Raw genomic sequence first — 15,717 nt, 5'->3', positions numbered from 1 at the left:
AAAATCCAACCCAGCTATTGTAATTGCCCTCCATAAAAAAAAAAAGAAAAAAAGAAATCTAAGTGTAAGGTGTGCTTTTTATCCCAGCCATTCCCTGGGAGATCTCAGTTTAAGAGAGGGCTTTAGGGAGCCATCACTGTCTCTGGGTTGTTTTTCATCCTTGCAGGGAGAAGATGACTGCATTACAGGCTGAAATGACAGACAGCTGGTGCTGGGTTAACTGCAGCACATGTCACTCTGGGCAGTGACATTCAGCTGTCACTCCCCACAGCTTCTGCTGCGAGAACTCAGCAATGGTTTGAAGTGTCCATTTTATTAAGCATCTCCACCCACATCCTGCCCTTCATCTTCCATCACCAGGGTGGTTATAAAGACAGTCCTCAGTTTTTTCCCCTCTCCTTTCATGTTCTCCCCTCTGTCACCATCATTTCCTTCTTTGCTGGGGAATGCAGATTTACAGACAAGCAAGATCCATATGTGACTCATGTCCCATCTGTAGGGAACCCTGTGCAATCCTGTGACTGTGTCCAGCTGCTATGGACCTGATCAAAGGCACCAAGCCCACAAGAAGTCTCCTGCTGTGTCACCACAGGGTCAGAACTGCAGGGGCTCCTACCTGGTCCGTGGCCTTTTCCTGGGAGAGCAGGAACACAACCGAGTGAGTGATAATGGTGTTGATGCCGAAGAACAAGTTGACACAGACATAAACAATGAAGGCCATCCCTGTTTCCTTGAAAAACCCAGCCAGCAGGTACATCCAGGAAAATGATGCATATCTATAAATACCAACAGAGCAGAGAAAACCATGGTAACTCAAAGGCTACTTTGAAAACAAACCACTGAAGACATCTGACAACACAGAATCATTGGATGGTTTGAGTTGGAAGAGAGCTTAAAGCCCATCCAGTTCTACCCCCTGCCATGGGCAGAGACACCTGCCACTAGATCAGGTTGCTCCAAGCTTTTTCTAACCTGGCTTTGAACACTTCCAGGGTTGGAACATAACAGTTCTGTTTTGGCATGTAACTACAATTCCACATTGCAGAGCTTAAAGAAAGAAAAAATGCCTTTGTGTCTATTAGAATTTGGAGAAAAGGTTTATTATACATACTTTGAACATGGAACCCCCACCTGAAAACAAAGAGACTGGGCCTGGAGGATTTAGAGCCAGGGAGAGTTTGTCTAAGTTTTCCAGAATTGTGCTACTGCTGTTTGTTTTTCTCTGTGATATTGAAACACTCTTGAACTTTGCAAGAGGTCAGCAAGCGTTTGGCTTACAGCTTGGGCTGCTGCTGGGACCTTGAATATTTCTATATCCTCACAAAGGGTTTGCTCTGAATAAAGCAGGCATAACAACAGTGCTTCACCTCCCTGCTCCTGGAAGGAGCAACTTAGTCACTGTTTGTGAAGGGCACGTTGAAGAGAAAAGCCCAAGTATTCCCCCCCTGGATCTCAGACTGCAAGATCCAGTTCTTTACCCTGTGCAGTGATATTTAAATAACTAAGCTCCACACTTACCCAAACAGTAAGAGCAGAAGAAATACTGCCACTAAGTTACTGTTGTTGCAGAAAGCTGGGATCTGGAAGGCTGAAATAACTCCTACGGAGAGTCCAATAGGGACCATAAAAAGTACCTGCAAAATGATATTAAAAAGATGTTACTAGGACAACGCTTCTGAAACACCTTCCTACAACAATACGGAAGAAACAATGCCAGGACTGAATCTGCACAAATGCAGCTTGGTTTCTCTAATGGAAACCAAACACAGGTGGGCTCTCAATTCTCCCCAGATGAATTGCAGATGAATTCCCACAAAGCCTCTTTGAATAGGCAAAGCCTCGGCACTGAGGACTGTGGGCAGAAAGTACCTTAAAAAAAGGTTGTGAATGAAAAATACCCCTTTGGGTTTTCTGTTAGCCTTGCAGTCAGACCACTTCATTGTGCCCTGTAAATCTTTATAGTGTTGAGTCAAGCCAGAGACCTACCAAACATCTGCCTGGAGAGCTTCCTCTCTTCCCCAGCTTTGGGATTTAGCAGAATTTACTGGCAGGGATTCACTGAGAAATATCAAGTTGCCGAGAGCGCTGGATTAGTTTCAGCCCGCTGAATACCGACTGTGCAAGGGCTCTGGGGATTTTTCCACAGGCTGATTTACAAATATGCAGTGTTGGAGTGAGGGCCTGGAGCAGGCAGGCAGGCACAGGCCTGCTCCATCCTCCCTGCTGTGCTGCAGCTCAGGGCTGCACTGCCGAGCCAGGCTGGGGCCACGCTGCCTTGGGACCCCTTCCAGCCCTCCTGCAGGGCAGGGGATCCTTGTGCTGCTGCCTTGGGATCCCTTCCAGCCCTCCTGCAGGGCAGGGGATCCTTGTGCTGCTGCCTTGGGACCCCTTCCAGCCCTCCTGCAGGGCAGGGGATCCTTGTGCTGTTGCCTTGGGACCCCTTCCAGCCCTCCTGCAGGGCAGGGGATCCTTGTGCTGCTGCCTTGGGACCCCTTCCGGCCCTCCTGCAGGGCAGGGGATCCTTGTGCTGCTGCCTTGGGACCCCTTCCAGCCCTCCTGCAGGGCAGGGGATCCTTGTGCTGCTGCCTTGGGACCCCTTCCAGCCCTCCTGCAGGGCAGGGGATCCTTGTGCTGCTGCCTTGGGACCCCTTCCAGCCCTCCTGCAGGACAGGGGATCCTTGTGCTGATGTCTGCATTCATCAGCTCCTCCAGGCAGGCATTTCTGGCTCACATTCCCCATGGGATTTCAGCCCTTAGTCCTCCTTGCACCAAAGAGTCACCCAAATGCCCTTGAAGATTTCCTGTTTTCAGGAAGTGATGGAATCACTGGGATTTTAGGCACTTTCTGATCTGCATCAACAGGAATTTGTGGGATAGGTGGAGCTGGTCACTGCTGCAGCCCAGCTGGCAATGCCCAGGCTCAGGAGCTGAGCTTGGCTGCACTGCCCACTCCCTGTGTGAGGGTCTGACACCCTGCACCACAGGGAATGCAGAAGACACAAAGCACTTCAGCCTACAGACATTACAAACATTTTTCCTCTTGGCCCAGCAATGTTTTCCAACAGTGCCATGAACCTCTGCACCAGGAGGAAACTTAACTCCAGGAGGAGCAAGGGCACTGCCTATGCCAGGGAATGCAGCACACTGCTGGGAGCTCAGCAAGGTACATCTGTGCAGCACTGTGAAAAGGAACTGCTCAGATCCTGCAAGGCTGCATTTGTAGCTTTCCTTGGCTTAAAAACTTTATAACATAGACTCTTACAGACAGCATTCAAGCCAGAGATGGGTTTTTGCCCAGCAGGGTTGTGTCAGCTGCGGGATGCCTGCTGCTGTCCCAGCCAGGGTTCCCAGACTGGCTGTAGCCTGGAGCCCCAAAGCCTCACCCCAGATTTGTGGAGCCTGGGTGAGAGCAGATCACCCTGCTGTCAGAGGAGCAGCTGGCTGCTGGAATGGAAATCAAGCTGCAGCCTGCTCTGTGCTGCTCCTGTATAAACGTGCTGGGTGTTTTACACACACTCCAGAGACCAGGAATGCCTTTGCTTAGCAGAACCCAGTGCTGCAGTTCACATTTAATCGTCCCCAATGCCTTGGAGAACAATTACCACACAACACTCTTGGCAGCAATAAGAAGAAGTCTTGGCAACCAACTTTAAATAAAGAACTTTTTTTTCCCCATGCTGTGTAATGCTCCTCATGGTGCATTTAGGAATGTGAATTATTTACCAGATCATAAATGAAGTTGGTCACCCAGTAGGTTGTCATCCCAATGCCTGAAATGTGCTGCAGCTGCTTGGCTTTGGTTTGGTGCTCCTTGACCATGTAGAGCACAAAACTTGCTGTGGTGATGGAGTAGCCCACCAAAACAGACATGGACACTATGATGTCCAGTAAGCTGTTGAGCCTGGGAGAGAAGGGGAGAAAGATGCATTTAGTGAGTGAAAGTGGCAGATTTCCCTCACTGTGAGGGAGTGGTCAGAGCTCAGAAGCAATAAGGTCCTGATTCTGGGACAGCATCTTTTATAATCCTGGAATGCTTTGGGGCTGGAAGTGACCTCAAAGCCTATCCCATTCCATCCCCTGCCATGGATAGGGACACCTTCCACTGTCCCAGGTTGCTCCAAGCCCCATCCAACCTGGCCTTGGACACTTCCAAGGATGGCCTCACCACCCTCACAGAGGGGAATTTCTTCCTTTCTTTGCTTCCTTTGCTGATGGCAGTGATGCCCAGCAAAAGGGACTCACAGCACTGAGCTGTAATGCTGGACCCCAGCATGGGGTAGAAAGGCCAAAAGGAAAATTATGTCATTACTTACTACTATTATTATTATGCCCAAGCACACAAATGTGTGAGGCTGTAACTGTGACCTCCAGATCTCCATGAGATCCTGCAAAAAAACCCTCACAGGAATCCCCAGCTCTGGTGGCAAGTAGAACACTATTCATGTGTAGAGGGAATGAACAAAAGCAAGAACAATTTCATCACTTAGAGTAAGATATCCAGTAATTTAGGCTGGTTTATGGTTTCCAATAAACTGGTTTGCTCCTTTTAAAGCTAAAAAATTCAGGCATCAGCCAAATGAATCTTCTTACATTACTTGTTCTTGACTCTGTCCTCCAGGATATGGGTGAGCTGATAAGAAAATACCTACAGGGAAAAAAAAAAAAAAGATTAATTGAAAATGTGTCCAAATTAAAGCTTCCTTCACCAGCTCCTGATATGACAGAAAACTGAGAGAGAAGAGAAGCAGATCAAAAGTGTGCGTCTGCTCTGTCATCTCTGTGTGATCTTGGGCAGAATTTTGAGCATTCTTGTTTTTCCTAGGACTTCACTTGGCTGCACAGCAGATCTGAAACTCAAACCTTAGGCCTTGTTCCTACATCTGTCTGGCTGCCAGCACCATTCCCTTCCCACACCTCAAATCAGCCCTGTGGGCCTGTGTATTCCAGCTTAGATTCCTCACCACTGACGCCTTCAAAACTGATGAAAATATTCTGTTTCAAAGCTGCTGTCTGGTGATCCCACCTCATTCCATTTGTTCTCTCCTCACCAGGAACAAGCCTTTCCCTGCTGCCTTTCTCCACATCTGCTACCTGCCTTGACTTTCTCCATATGGATGTCTTTCTCCATATGGGATCTGTGCAGGTGAGAGCAGAAACCCAGGTAAGCTACAGACACTTTTGCCCTCAGTGTGGCAGTGAGTTAATTCTGAACTATTCTGTCTTAAGAAGCTAGGAAAAAAAAAAAAAAAACAAACCAAAAAAAAATAGGCTTTTGCTCATAGTTACTAGCAAAAATCTAATTACCATACTGGTAAATCCCCTGCAATGTTTTCCAAAAAATCCATTAAAAATGGGTTTGTATGAAGCCCAAATTGCAACTGAGAAATTCTCTGCTTATGTGCAAGTATCCTCAGATGTAGTTTAAGTTCTCCTTCTCCAAGGAGAACACATAGTATTGCTCACCACAGTGCTTTTGCCATGTCTGGAGGCAATTTGTGCCCACAAATTGCAAATGGAAAAACATGGAGGGGCCAGTTCCAGCCTCCAGTGCAGGTCTCTGCCTTGGCCCCACCAGATGACAGCCCAGCCTCTAAGACTCCAGAGCCTGAGAAAGGGCTCCCATGTTTGTGTGCCTAAAGATGAGGCTCTCAATTTGTATTTTGACACCTAAGTAAATGCCTCAGGGAGTGCTGAGGCACCTCCAGCTGCTCTTAAATCCAGAGATTTTCTAGACTGTGCCACCTGTGGAATTTAAGCTCCTCACAGCCAGGTGCCAGACCTTAGGAATGATGTGATGAAGAACTATTCTGGGTAATATTCCCTAAGAATGGGCACTCTGACGGAGAGATCAGAAGGGAGGAGCTTGAGGGTTTAGCTGACCAAAGAGCATTCTGAGCAAATGAATTTGAAAGGGAGGATTTAATCAGAAATTAATTTTGGAGACAAAAATACCCCAACCAAACCTCAGTCTTGTCATCAGTGAGAAAATGGGATTAAAATTTTGGACTGCTGATAAAGCCATACAAACAGCCAGGAAATGTTTCCCTTCTCCAGAAGGGAGAGAGAGAAAGAAAGATACCGTCTGTCTAATCTGTTAATACTTCACTATAAAGCCATTTTCCTTTACTGGAGCTTAGGCTAGAAGTCAAAATTTCCATTTCAATGCTTCCTCCTTTTTTGTTAGCTGGGATTGAGAGAAGAGAAAGCACAATGTACATAAGTCAAAAGCTATTATGACTTGCTTAGTGACAGGGTAAAAAGCTTTTTATGTATTTTTTTTTAAAATATATACCCACTCTAAGTCAAACCTCTAAAGCAGGACTGGCACCTCTTTCTGAAGCGACAGCACACTTTTATCTGACCATTTCAGTGGTTCTTAAACCTTCATTTATTTGTCACAACAACAACAACAACTCGACGGAGCTGCCAGGAGCGTACCCAACGGAACGTGCCTTCAGTTGTATTTCAGACTGGATTTACTCCACCTCAGGGGAACCAGCCTCATCCATTCATTTCATTTCTCCCCTCCTCTGCCTTGGATGATTAGTGGGAAGCAGAGAATTGTCTGTCTGGTCATTTGCTACTAAGCATTTCTTTCCAAAAACACGTAAGCAGCAGGACAGATGGAACAAAAACCGCTCCTGTTCTTTCCCCCTGAAAATTGCTATTTTGCTGGTATAAAACTTCCCCTGCAATAACTTTCTGGCTGTTCACAAGAGCTTCCTGCCTTTACTCTTGCTACAGCATGTGTTGGGAATACAGAGACAGAGCAAGGAACTTCACTGCTTAATAATTCAGCTGCTCTGGGATGTTCCTGTCACTGGAAGTGCCTGGCTGGGGACTCCTCTCCCAGCAGCTGGGCTGCAGCTCTGTGATGTGTAAGCTGAGGGCACACTGCAAACCCCAGAGGGGATGGCCAGGGCTTGTTTGAGGGGGCTCTGGTGTCACTCTCTGAGCTGAGCCGAGTCTTGGTGCAGTGGTGTGAGTTGGGAAGCAACGCTGGGGCCGCTTGCGATCAGCATCTGCTGCTGCTGGAATTCAGGGTGTCACACTCAAAGCTTCAGGCCAGATGCCTGATTCTATTCTAGCTCAATTCAGGAATGTCCTGTGAGCCAAGAGACACTGCCACCTGTCCCTGTGTCACCAGGGACAGCAGCTCTCTTAGGTGAGCAGGGCTAGGCCTGGCCAGGACATGGCTGGAAGGGCAGAGTTTGTCCAAGGAAGTCAGTCAGGAGGGTATTTCTGCACACAATTACTGCTCTTGGCAGAGCAGAGCCCAAAAATATCTGTGTAAGATTTCTCAATATAAATCTCTCTCTTGTTTCTGTACCCTGGCCCTCTCTGGAGGCAGACACACCTCCAGACAGGTTTGTGCCCACACTTCACTTTGAAAGGGGCTAAACTGCAAAGGGAAAGGCAGGGTGCCCTGGTTTACCAGCAGGAATTTGGGTTGCCTGCAGTGTGTAACTGAGGGGAAGCTCTGAGGACCCCAGATGGCTCACCAGCACTCCTTGGATCTGTGTAGGTCAGGTGTCAGAGGAAAAACACAGATGAAAATGATGTTTCTCATTTAATCTCACCCTCCCTGCCCTGACTCAAACACCAGCACACAGATACCCACACTCTTCTGCTCTCAGCAGAAGGGTGACATATTAAAATTTCCTAATCTAACCCACCCCTGGAGATGACCTAGAGGAGCTTTTCTCTGCATAACTAACGGGCACCTGTCAAGAGACAGCCCTTCCAGTGCCACACGAGAGGCAATAAATCAAACAGCAACCACTGGCATTGCTCAGATGAAGTGTTTTATGTAAGAGCTGGGGTCCTCCCTGTCCAGCTCCCCTGAGCCTCTGACTAAGACAAATGAACTTTGTGATTTATTCATGCTTTTCAATTCTGTTTTGAAGGAATTGCAGAACAGTGAATAAAGAAATGGCCTCATTGAAGTCAAAGTAAGTGTTGCCATTGATTTCAGCAGAACCAGGATATCCCTGCAAAGGGGAGAAGTTATCTGCTCATATAAAGAGACACTTACCATATCTGGAAGTCTCATTTTTTGGCAAGTTGGCTCGAAGAATGAAGTTGTTCAAGCTGTTGAGATAGGCTGGGAGGCTGTGATAACCCTCAGGATTGTACCACACCTGATGGAGAAATTGAAACAATTTGGGAGTTGTTACTGACAACGTGTTGGTTTGTCCTGCTTCACTTGTGCAAACTACCTCACATTTCAGCCCTGGTGTTCTACAACATTTTCACTGAGCTGAACCAGAGAAATGGGCATATCAGAATGCACCAGCCAGCCCTCGTTATGGTACATACATCCCCTCATGAGATAAAGGTGCTACTAATTGATCTTTTCACCTCTGTATAATCAAATTATGACAGCAGAAAAATTGCCTCCTGCTAGCAAGAGAAGTGAGACCAATACAGAAGACTGGGGAAAGAAAATAAAATGAACTGCAAGTCATCTTTGTCATGCCAAGCTGCAGATTTCAGGAGGTTTTGGTTTCTTTTTTTGGAATGTCCATGAACTTGGACATGAGTCCCACGCTTCCCATGCCAGGATGAGCAGCTGGAGGTTGCTTACCTTGGTCAGTGTTCTGTTGGGGGGCACTGGCCTGATGTCAAACTGCAGATCTGCTGTCAAAGGCAGTCCAAAGCTCCAGCCACCATACCTGAGTGAAAACCAGAAGGAAATGCATTGCTGCCCCCACCCCAATCCTCTGATTCCCTTGGAATGGCCACACCAACATGCCACTGCCCCCCCCAGGCAATTCCAGCCTGACTTCAGAGAGCTTATCCCAGAGTGGGGCTATGCCACCTCTCCTGTGGGAGCTTTTCTTTGGGGGGGAAAAAAACATTGTCACAAAACTGCTGGAAGCCTCCATTTGAGGAAGGTCCTGGAGCCCTGTGGACTCCTGAGCTGTGCGCCTGCCGCTCCGGAGCAAGACGCTGACCCAGGAGATGAGCAGCTCCGTTTATCAGTGGCAGATGGACACATCTCCTGCCAGCCTTAGTGCAGGTGACCTCTGGCCCAAGCCCTGCTGTGCAGCTGCCTGGCAGAGCCCAGGCCCCAGCTCCCAGAGCCCCACAGCACAAGGAAACGCTCAGACTCTGCTCTCCCTGGAATGATACGCTCCTTCAAGCGGAACGCGCACCGAGACTCTTCAGAGAATCAAACCTGGAGGAAAATCTCTCCCCAGGGTTTACTTCATGACAGGCTGTGTCAGATTTTCCTCTTTTTAAAGATTTCTGAGTCAGACAAAGGCTTGTCTGCAGATCCAGCCCCAAGGTGCCAGGTGATTGACACATTATCCCCAGGCTACGATCTGCTGTGATCAAGCAGAGCACTTGCAGAAGCACTTTATTTTTTATCCATCATTGCAGGACGCTTTAGCTCCTTTCCCCAGATTCTAAACCCCTTCTGCACTGCCACCTCTTCAGGCAGAGGGGATGTGAGACGTGTGGGATGTCCTGCCCTGCTCCCAGCCCCACTCAGCAGAGAGGGAGGGCAGTCTGGGCTGTACCGTTTCTGCAGGAAGTCCTTGGTGGTTGCCAGGATGTAGGTCTCCACATTGTGCCCTGTCAGGTTGTAAAGTGTCCGTGTGGAGAAGGTCCTTCTGTGAGGAGGAGTGTAATTGGTCTGTGGACATGTCTGAGGGGAGACAAGCAAAGAAAAACTTTAGTGTTTGTGTTTTAACTAAAAACCACCACGTTGGGACAAGATTGAGAGCCTGCCATAGCAGCATTCTGAGCCTCATTCCTGCAGAGGCTGCTCCTTCCCAAGCCAGGCTGCACGGACACACAGCACACATCCCTGCACACTGGCCCCAACACATTCAGGGATGTGCTTTAAAACAACCTCTGCTTAAATCTACCCTTCAGTTCTACTGGCATCAGTGGGACCTTGAAATGTGCTTCATGCTATGTAGGAAGATTTTGGCTGAGTTTAGGCTGATCCTACTTAGCAGAGTGACTGCACAGACAACTGCAGAGGGCAAAACAACTCACAGAGCAGAAAACTCTGTGGTGGCCTCAAACTCTCATCTTCCATTTCACAGCAGCTACACTCTACATTTCTGCTTTACTGTCAGTCACTGGAAATGCTTTCCTGAGCTTCAGAGAAACCTTGAATTAGTCCTGAATATATAATTTAACATGCTGAGGGCCAAAGTCACATCGGTGTTTCATGAGGTTGAAGTGTCCTCCCAGACAGCATGTTGGCTGCTTCCTTCAGCTCATCCATAACAAAAGCCCTGGACTCCCCCATTGTGCATCTGCTCATCTGAATACACAAAATAGCTTCCTCCATGCTGAGGAACACCTGCCTGTGTCTGCTGGAGGTGAGAATCAGCTTTGAACATTATCCCAACTTGCTGGAGAAATTATGCCAACACTTTTAATGATGTGAAATTAAGTGTATGTCCAGAAACCTATACAGAATAGCTGCATTTTAAAGAATGACTAGAAACGTTCAACTAAGTACATCCTTTATGTTAAAAGGCATCACATTGTGCCATGAGATTATTTGCTATGGAAAAAAGCTGAGGACAGGTGAATAGCACTGGAGGGAGGAGAGCTCAGCCCCAAACTGAACTGTAAAATTGTAACACCCTTGGGGTGAAATCTGCATTTTCCCCATGTGCATGCAAACCTCAGAAGCATCCATATCTGGCTCTGTGGGTACCACTGTAATGCAAACAATTAATATTATTAATCATTAATATTTAGAACAAGGAGCAGATCTAGACTTTGCATAAAGTTAAATTCTGAAGAGCAATCAGCAAAAGTAGCTGTGATTTTATATCGTGACAGTGCTTGCATAAGATGAAATCTTCCTCTTAAACACATGCTCACCTCTGTCAACAGGGACAATAATACAACACTCAAAAACACCATTAAACCTTTTCCCACCATGGGGAGCAAGGCAGGGATGTTAGAGTGTGAATCTTCTGAGGATGCTGTTTCCTTTCCTGTCCCCAAACTGGACAGTGGTTATCCAGTGTACAAATTCAACAAGGCCAAAGAGAGACAGGAGGACTCGGAATGCTGAGTCTGCCTCAGCATCATGCCAGCCACTCCCAGCAAACAAGGCCCCCAGTGATCCCCCAAGCCCCCTCACTTTTGGGTTTATCCAAGTTACCTGGATGCCATCTGTGCAGTTGCAGGCAGAATACTTAGTTCTCTGATTTCCACTGGTAATCCACTGGCCAAGCATGTCCTCTGTTAAACACTGCCTGAAAAGGAACACATTTTCCTCTGAGGCTCTCCATGCTCAGGTGTGCAAACGAAGCTAATTGCTGTCATGTTTAATGACAGCAAGGCTGGCAGTTGAGCAGCTCCAGCAAAAAAGCAGAGCTTCTTGTCAGCTCTGGGTGGTTCAGGGAATCCCCAGTGCCCTGCTGCCTCCTGTGCCCCTTGGCAGAGAGCCCTCCCTGCTGTTCCCTGTGCCTGGATTTGCTCAGCTATCAGATGGAATCCAGGCACCACTTCATTGCTGCAGTGGACAGGGCAAGGAATTGGCATTCAGAGGCCAAAAGCATCTGAAACAAAGCCAGAAATAAGGGCTGTTGCTGTGGCAATCCCTGGGCACCCCTGTGATTTACCCTGGACGGTCACTGCAAACACCCAGGGTAAATATTTGCCTGCACGAGCATTCAAGTCCACCCAGGATTTCACCACCCTGAGAATTTATCTGCAAAGCCCAAAACAAACCAGCCCTCGTGGCACAGCTTCTAGACAGAGGTAACAAACACTGTGCTGAGAACTTGCTGTGTGTGCTCACGTTATAATTGGAATTATTGGGGCGGCAAGGATCACTTCCCAGAGAGGAGAATTGCTCGTTTTCATCCTGGCATCCTGCCACCAACAAAGCTGCTTCCTTATCACTCCCAATAATGCAGGAGTCCAATGCTTGAGAATTTTTGCTGATGATCAAAGATGGTTATTAAGGTCTAATGGCTAATAGTGTCATGCCAATTCTCTTGCAGGTTTGGAGTTTAAGTGGAAAAAAACCCAAGAACTACTTACGAATTGCTTTCGTTCATGCACGTGTTATCCGTCCCAGGGAAAGCCAGCATCGAAGAAACTAAAGCAGCTGTGGTTTCATTAAAATTCCTAAGAATTAATGAAGAAAAACAGAAAACAGGAAAAGGTTCAAAGAACTTCCACTACCACTGTGCAGAGGAAAACTGTGTTTGAATGAAACAGGATTTAAGACGTTGAATAATTGAGTATTTGTGGAAGCAGCACTGAAGGACACGCAGTATATGAGGACAGTCACACAGGTTTAAAAGGAGCCCTCATCACCTCAGCTACTCCAGGGATTTGCTGCCTCTAGATCCAAGCAAGATACTTTTGGACAATCAAGATTCTCTTTATGGGGAAAAAGAATTTTTCAGGCACTTTCCAATTTTCAGGCACTGCTTGCAGCCCTGTCTCAGTCAGGTCTCTCATCTGTGACACCTGCTTAGTTTTGACCATTCAAGAAGATTGTCCTTGGTCCAGCAATTATCCACCAGGAGAAGCAGGGAATGTTAGGAACAGAGGACTTGGACATGCAGCTCTGGCTCATACCCCATCTAGCAGGAGTGAAGTGGAAAGGTGTGAGGTATCCTGGGAAGAACACCTAGAGCAGATGGCTTTAGAGCTAAATTTTCAATTTCTGACTTAGAGCTGAGAATTACTAGAGAAAGAAAGTTGTTCACAACATGAAAACAGAATTATATCAGTTGTAGTTCTTTTGGTAACATGTGGATTTTTAAGGAGAATGAAATAATGCAGTGGTGACATCCTAATGACCCTGGAAAAGCACATGCTCTTCCAATTGCCTGTGTGCCTTGAACCAGCAGGGCCTGTCCAGGAAAGCACATCCTGTGCTAACAGAGAGGAGGGCAATGCTCACAAGATGGATAGAATTTGGTCCTAGAATTGTAATGTTGGAGGCAGCTGATGTGGCTACCTCATTTCATATTGGGGGAACAGCATTATGTATATATTAAGAAATGTATATATTAAGAAAAATCCCTATGGCTGTTATGGGGCTGAAGGACTCCAATGGGAAACACCAAGAACATTCCTCAGACAATTCATAGTTAAATCCAACCGAAAGGTTGTTTTTTCTGAAGCTTTCTGGTGTGAGCCAAGCCATCTCCTCAGAGATCCCTTGGGAACAGGGTATCTCTGTGTTGTCTGCACAACATAACTACATGTCCAATGTGTAGGACACCGGCTGTGCTCAGAAATAACCCTGAAGGGCTCATTCTGACCCAAGGGGAGTCGGGGTGAGCAGCACTCACCCGAAGAAATCTGCCTGGTCGGCCGTGCCGTAGAGGGAGGGGGAGAGCAGCAGCTCGGGGTACTCGGTCTCCTTGGTCCTCAGTGTCCCCAGGCCCATGGCAGCCATCACGAAGAGCACGGGGAGGATGACCTGGGCGATGAAGCCGCGCACGTCGCGCCGGGTGTGGTGGAACCTCTTGATGAACAGGGCTGAGGTTCTCTTCAGCAGCAGCGGCAAACCCCGCAGGCTCTTGGACCTGATCAGGAGCTGGTCTGGACACAAAGGTCGGCATTTGGTCATGGCTGAGCACTTGTGCAGTGCAGGGAAGTGATGGTTAGAGCACTCTGGGAGGGTGTTTCACTTCCTGCACACATTTACAGATGGCAAATCCAAGGATCAGGCGTGGGACAGGGCTCCAGGCATCAGCTCATGTAACACAAGTTTCTTTTGTTAAGTTTCAAATGTGCACATGTAGTGACTTTCATTGTGAGACCTCGCAAGAGGAACACAGGCTTCCAGATTAAATAAGTTATCTACATCCCACCTATCCAGCTGCAACTTACAGAGGAAATGTATTTTTCTTTTAGAATTGCGAGCTGAAATTTTTCATAATTTAAAAAGCAGGTCCTCAGAAAAATAAACAACAAAATTAATCCTGAAATAAGAACACAAGCACAAGCCACTGGGCCTCTTGCATGGACAGGTTTTGTGGTATACTAAAACCTGAGCCAAATCCTGTGCCAGCTATTCTTCTTTATGAAATATTAACCTATAAAATACACCATGAAGCAAATCCTTTTCAGCCTTTTTTAAGGGTGGAACAAAACACTTTTCTACGAGTGACTGTTTACAGTAACATTTACAGTGCAGGTCAGCTTTGAAAAGTACAAAAATACCTCTGTGTTGTCCCTTGGATGCCTCCCTAACTATAAATGGTATATTTGTAAGTACAAAACAATGTTTCTAAGCCAAGAAAACATTGCAGCCAGGTATGTCTCATTTTTGGGCCACCTTTAGGAGGTCTCAGACCCTCAGGGATAGTGGTGTAGCTTGGTTCTCTTCTCAATTTACCCCACTGTCAGCTCCCTTGGGCTCCTTTACCAAACTGCAGTGTCTGGGGCACAGCAAAAAGCAGCAAGGAGGATGCAGCTCAGAGTTGTGCTGCTTTTCAAACAGACTAAGATATCCACAAAGTTTCTTTCCAATTCTACTAGTTATGGGGAAATAGTCCTCTACATCTATGATGGCAATTACTTTCACAGGTACACATTTACTCTTTCACCCTCATGCTGTATTTGATTAGATTAAGACCTGGATCAATTTAAAGGAAGGCAGATGCAAAAAAAAACCACAACCCTTTAGTAATTTATCCTGTGATCCAGACTGTTCCAAAATAGGGGATCTAAAGGACTGATGACTGCTGTTTTTTCCAGTAATTTATAGGGTTTGTGATTCCTGGCTGGGTGAAATGTGGTTTTCAACAAAGAAAGAAGACAGGGAGCTCAAATCAGTCTATCTGTCAGCGTTTGCATCTGCAGTAAATCTGGAATAAACCCTGTAGGTGATTGAGTACCGTCTCTTTCTGTGAAGGTGTCTGTGCTCAGAGACATTTCATCACCACCCATGTGACCACTGACTCCAGGCAGCTGATGGGGCAGTGCAGCATCTTCTTGCTGGTCCTTCACTAGCTCTTTTGTCAGATTGAGGAACACCTAGGGAGCAAGAAAATATGAAGGAAAATTTGTCTAAATGACTCCATTTACCAAAACAATTACCAGAATCCACTCTCCTGCTTTGTAGCTGTAGTTGGTGCAGCATTTATGTACTGGAATCCTCTTTCTATCCCCTTTGTGCTCCGTGAAAGAAATTAACTTTCTCTTCCATATAAAATTGTTGTCCAGCTCCTTGTCACCTCCTGTCTCTGTTCTGCTGCAGCAGTGGAAACTCAAACCTGTTTCCCTGGCATATTTACCCTCTGACTCCTGACAATCCCACTGCCTTTGTGCTGTGAGTGTGCAGTCATGGCACCTGAGCTGCACATGGGACATGATGTGCAACTTATTCTTGCTGCCTTAGGAAAACACCTTAAAAGAAAGCCAGAAATTCTGAGCAGGGGGGTAACAATCTCCCTCCCTCCCTTCTGTAAGACAAGGGTCATCACTGCTCATCATTTACTTTTTATTTCTGATGCAATTAAATGTGTTTATTTAACCAGAGATTTCCCATGGGCAGAAAGGTGCCTGTGTTACTCTCCTTAGTCTAACTCCATTTTCTGGGTAAAACATCAAAAAGCTGTCAACAAGGTGAGACAGTGCATTAGTGTATGTATAAATTTATAGATGCATCTACACACTCATGTACACCTAAGTGTAACCCCTTCCTCCCTGCTGAAACCCTCAAGTAATTCCTAACATTAGAGAGCAGAGCCACACAGTGCT

General features: G+C 46.8%; 1 protein-coding gene across 1 annotated transcript in view; it reads right to left on the bottom strand.

Annotated features, from left to right (window-relative positions):
* The window catches only part of ABCA12 (ATP binding cassette subfamily A member 12), a 79,820-nt gene that overhangs the window by 9,349 nt on the left and 54,754 nt on the right, over positions 1–15,717 (bottom strand). Inside the window, exons 34-44 of the mRNA XM_086896297.1 lie at positions 14,853–14,991; positions 13,299–13,551; positions 12,031–12,117; positions 11,144–11,237; positions 9,528–9,655; positions 8,588–8,675; positions 8,036–8,141; positions 4,591–4,645; positions 3,724–3,901; positions 1,519–1,634; positions 617–776 (exon numbers count right to left, since the gene is read on the bottom strand). Of these exons, the coding sequence (XP_086752423.1) occupies positions 617–776; positions 1,519–1,634; positions 3,724–3,901; positions 4,591–4,645; positions 8,036–8,141; positions 8,588–8,675; positions 9,528–9,655; positions 11,144–11,237; positions 12,031–12,117; positions 13,299–13,551; positions 14,853–14,991 (1,404 nt within the window). The remainder of the gene's footprint in view (positions 1–616; positions 777–1,518; positions 1,635–3,723; positions 3,902–4,590; positions 4,646–8,035; positions 8,142–8,587; positions 8,676–9,527; positions 9,656–11,143; positions 11,238–12,030; positions 12,118–13,298; positions 13,552–14,852; positions 14,992–15,717) is intronic.

Source organism: Cyanistes caeruleus, chromosome 7 (assembly GCF_971803275.1).
Source record: "Cyanistes caeruleus chromosome 7, bCyaCae1.hap1.1, whole genome shotgun sequence".
In the NCBI taxonomy this organism is placed as follows: Eukaryota; Metazoa; Chordata; class Aves; order Passeriformes; family Paridae; genus Cyanistes; species Cyanistes caeruleus.
The sequence above is the reverse complement of the archived record's forward strand: the minus strand, read 5'-3'. Positions and strand labels throughout refer to the sequence as shown.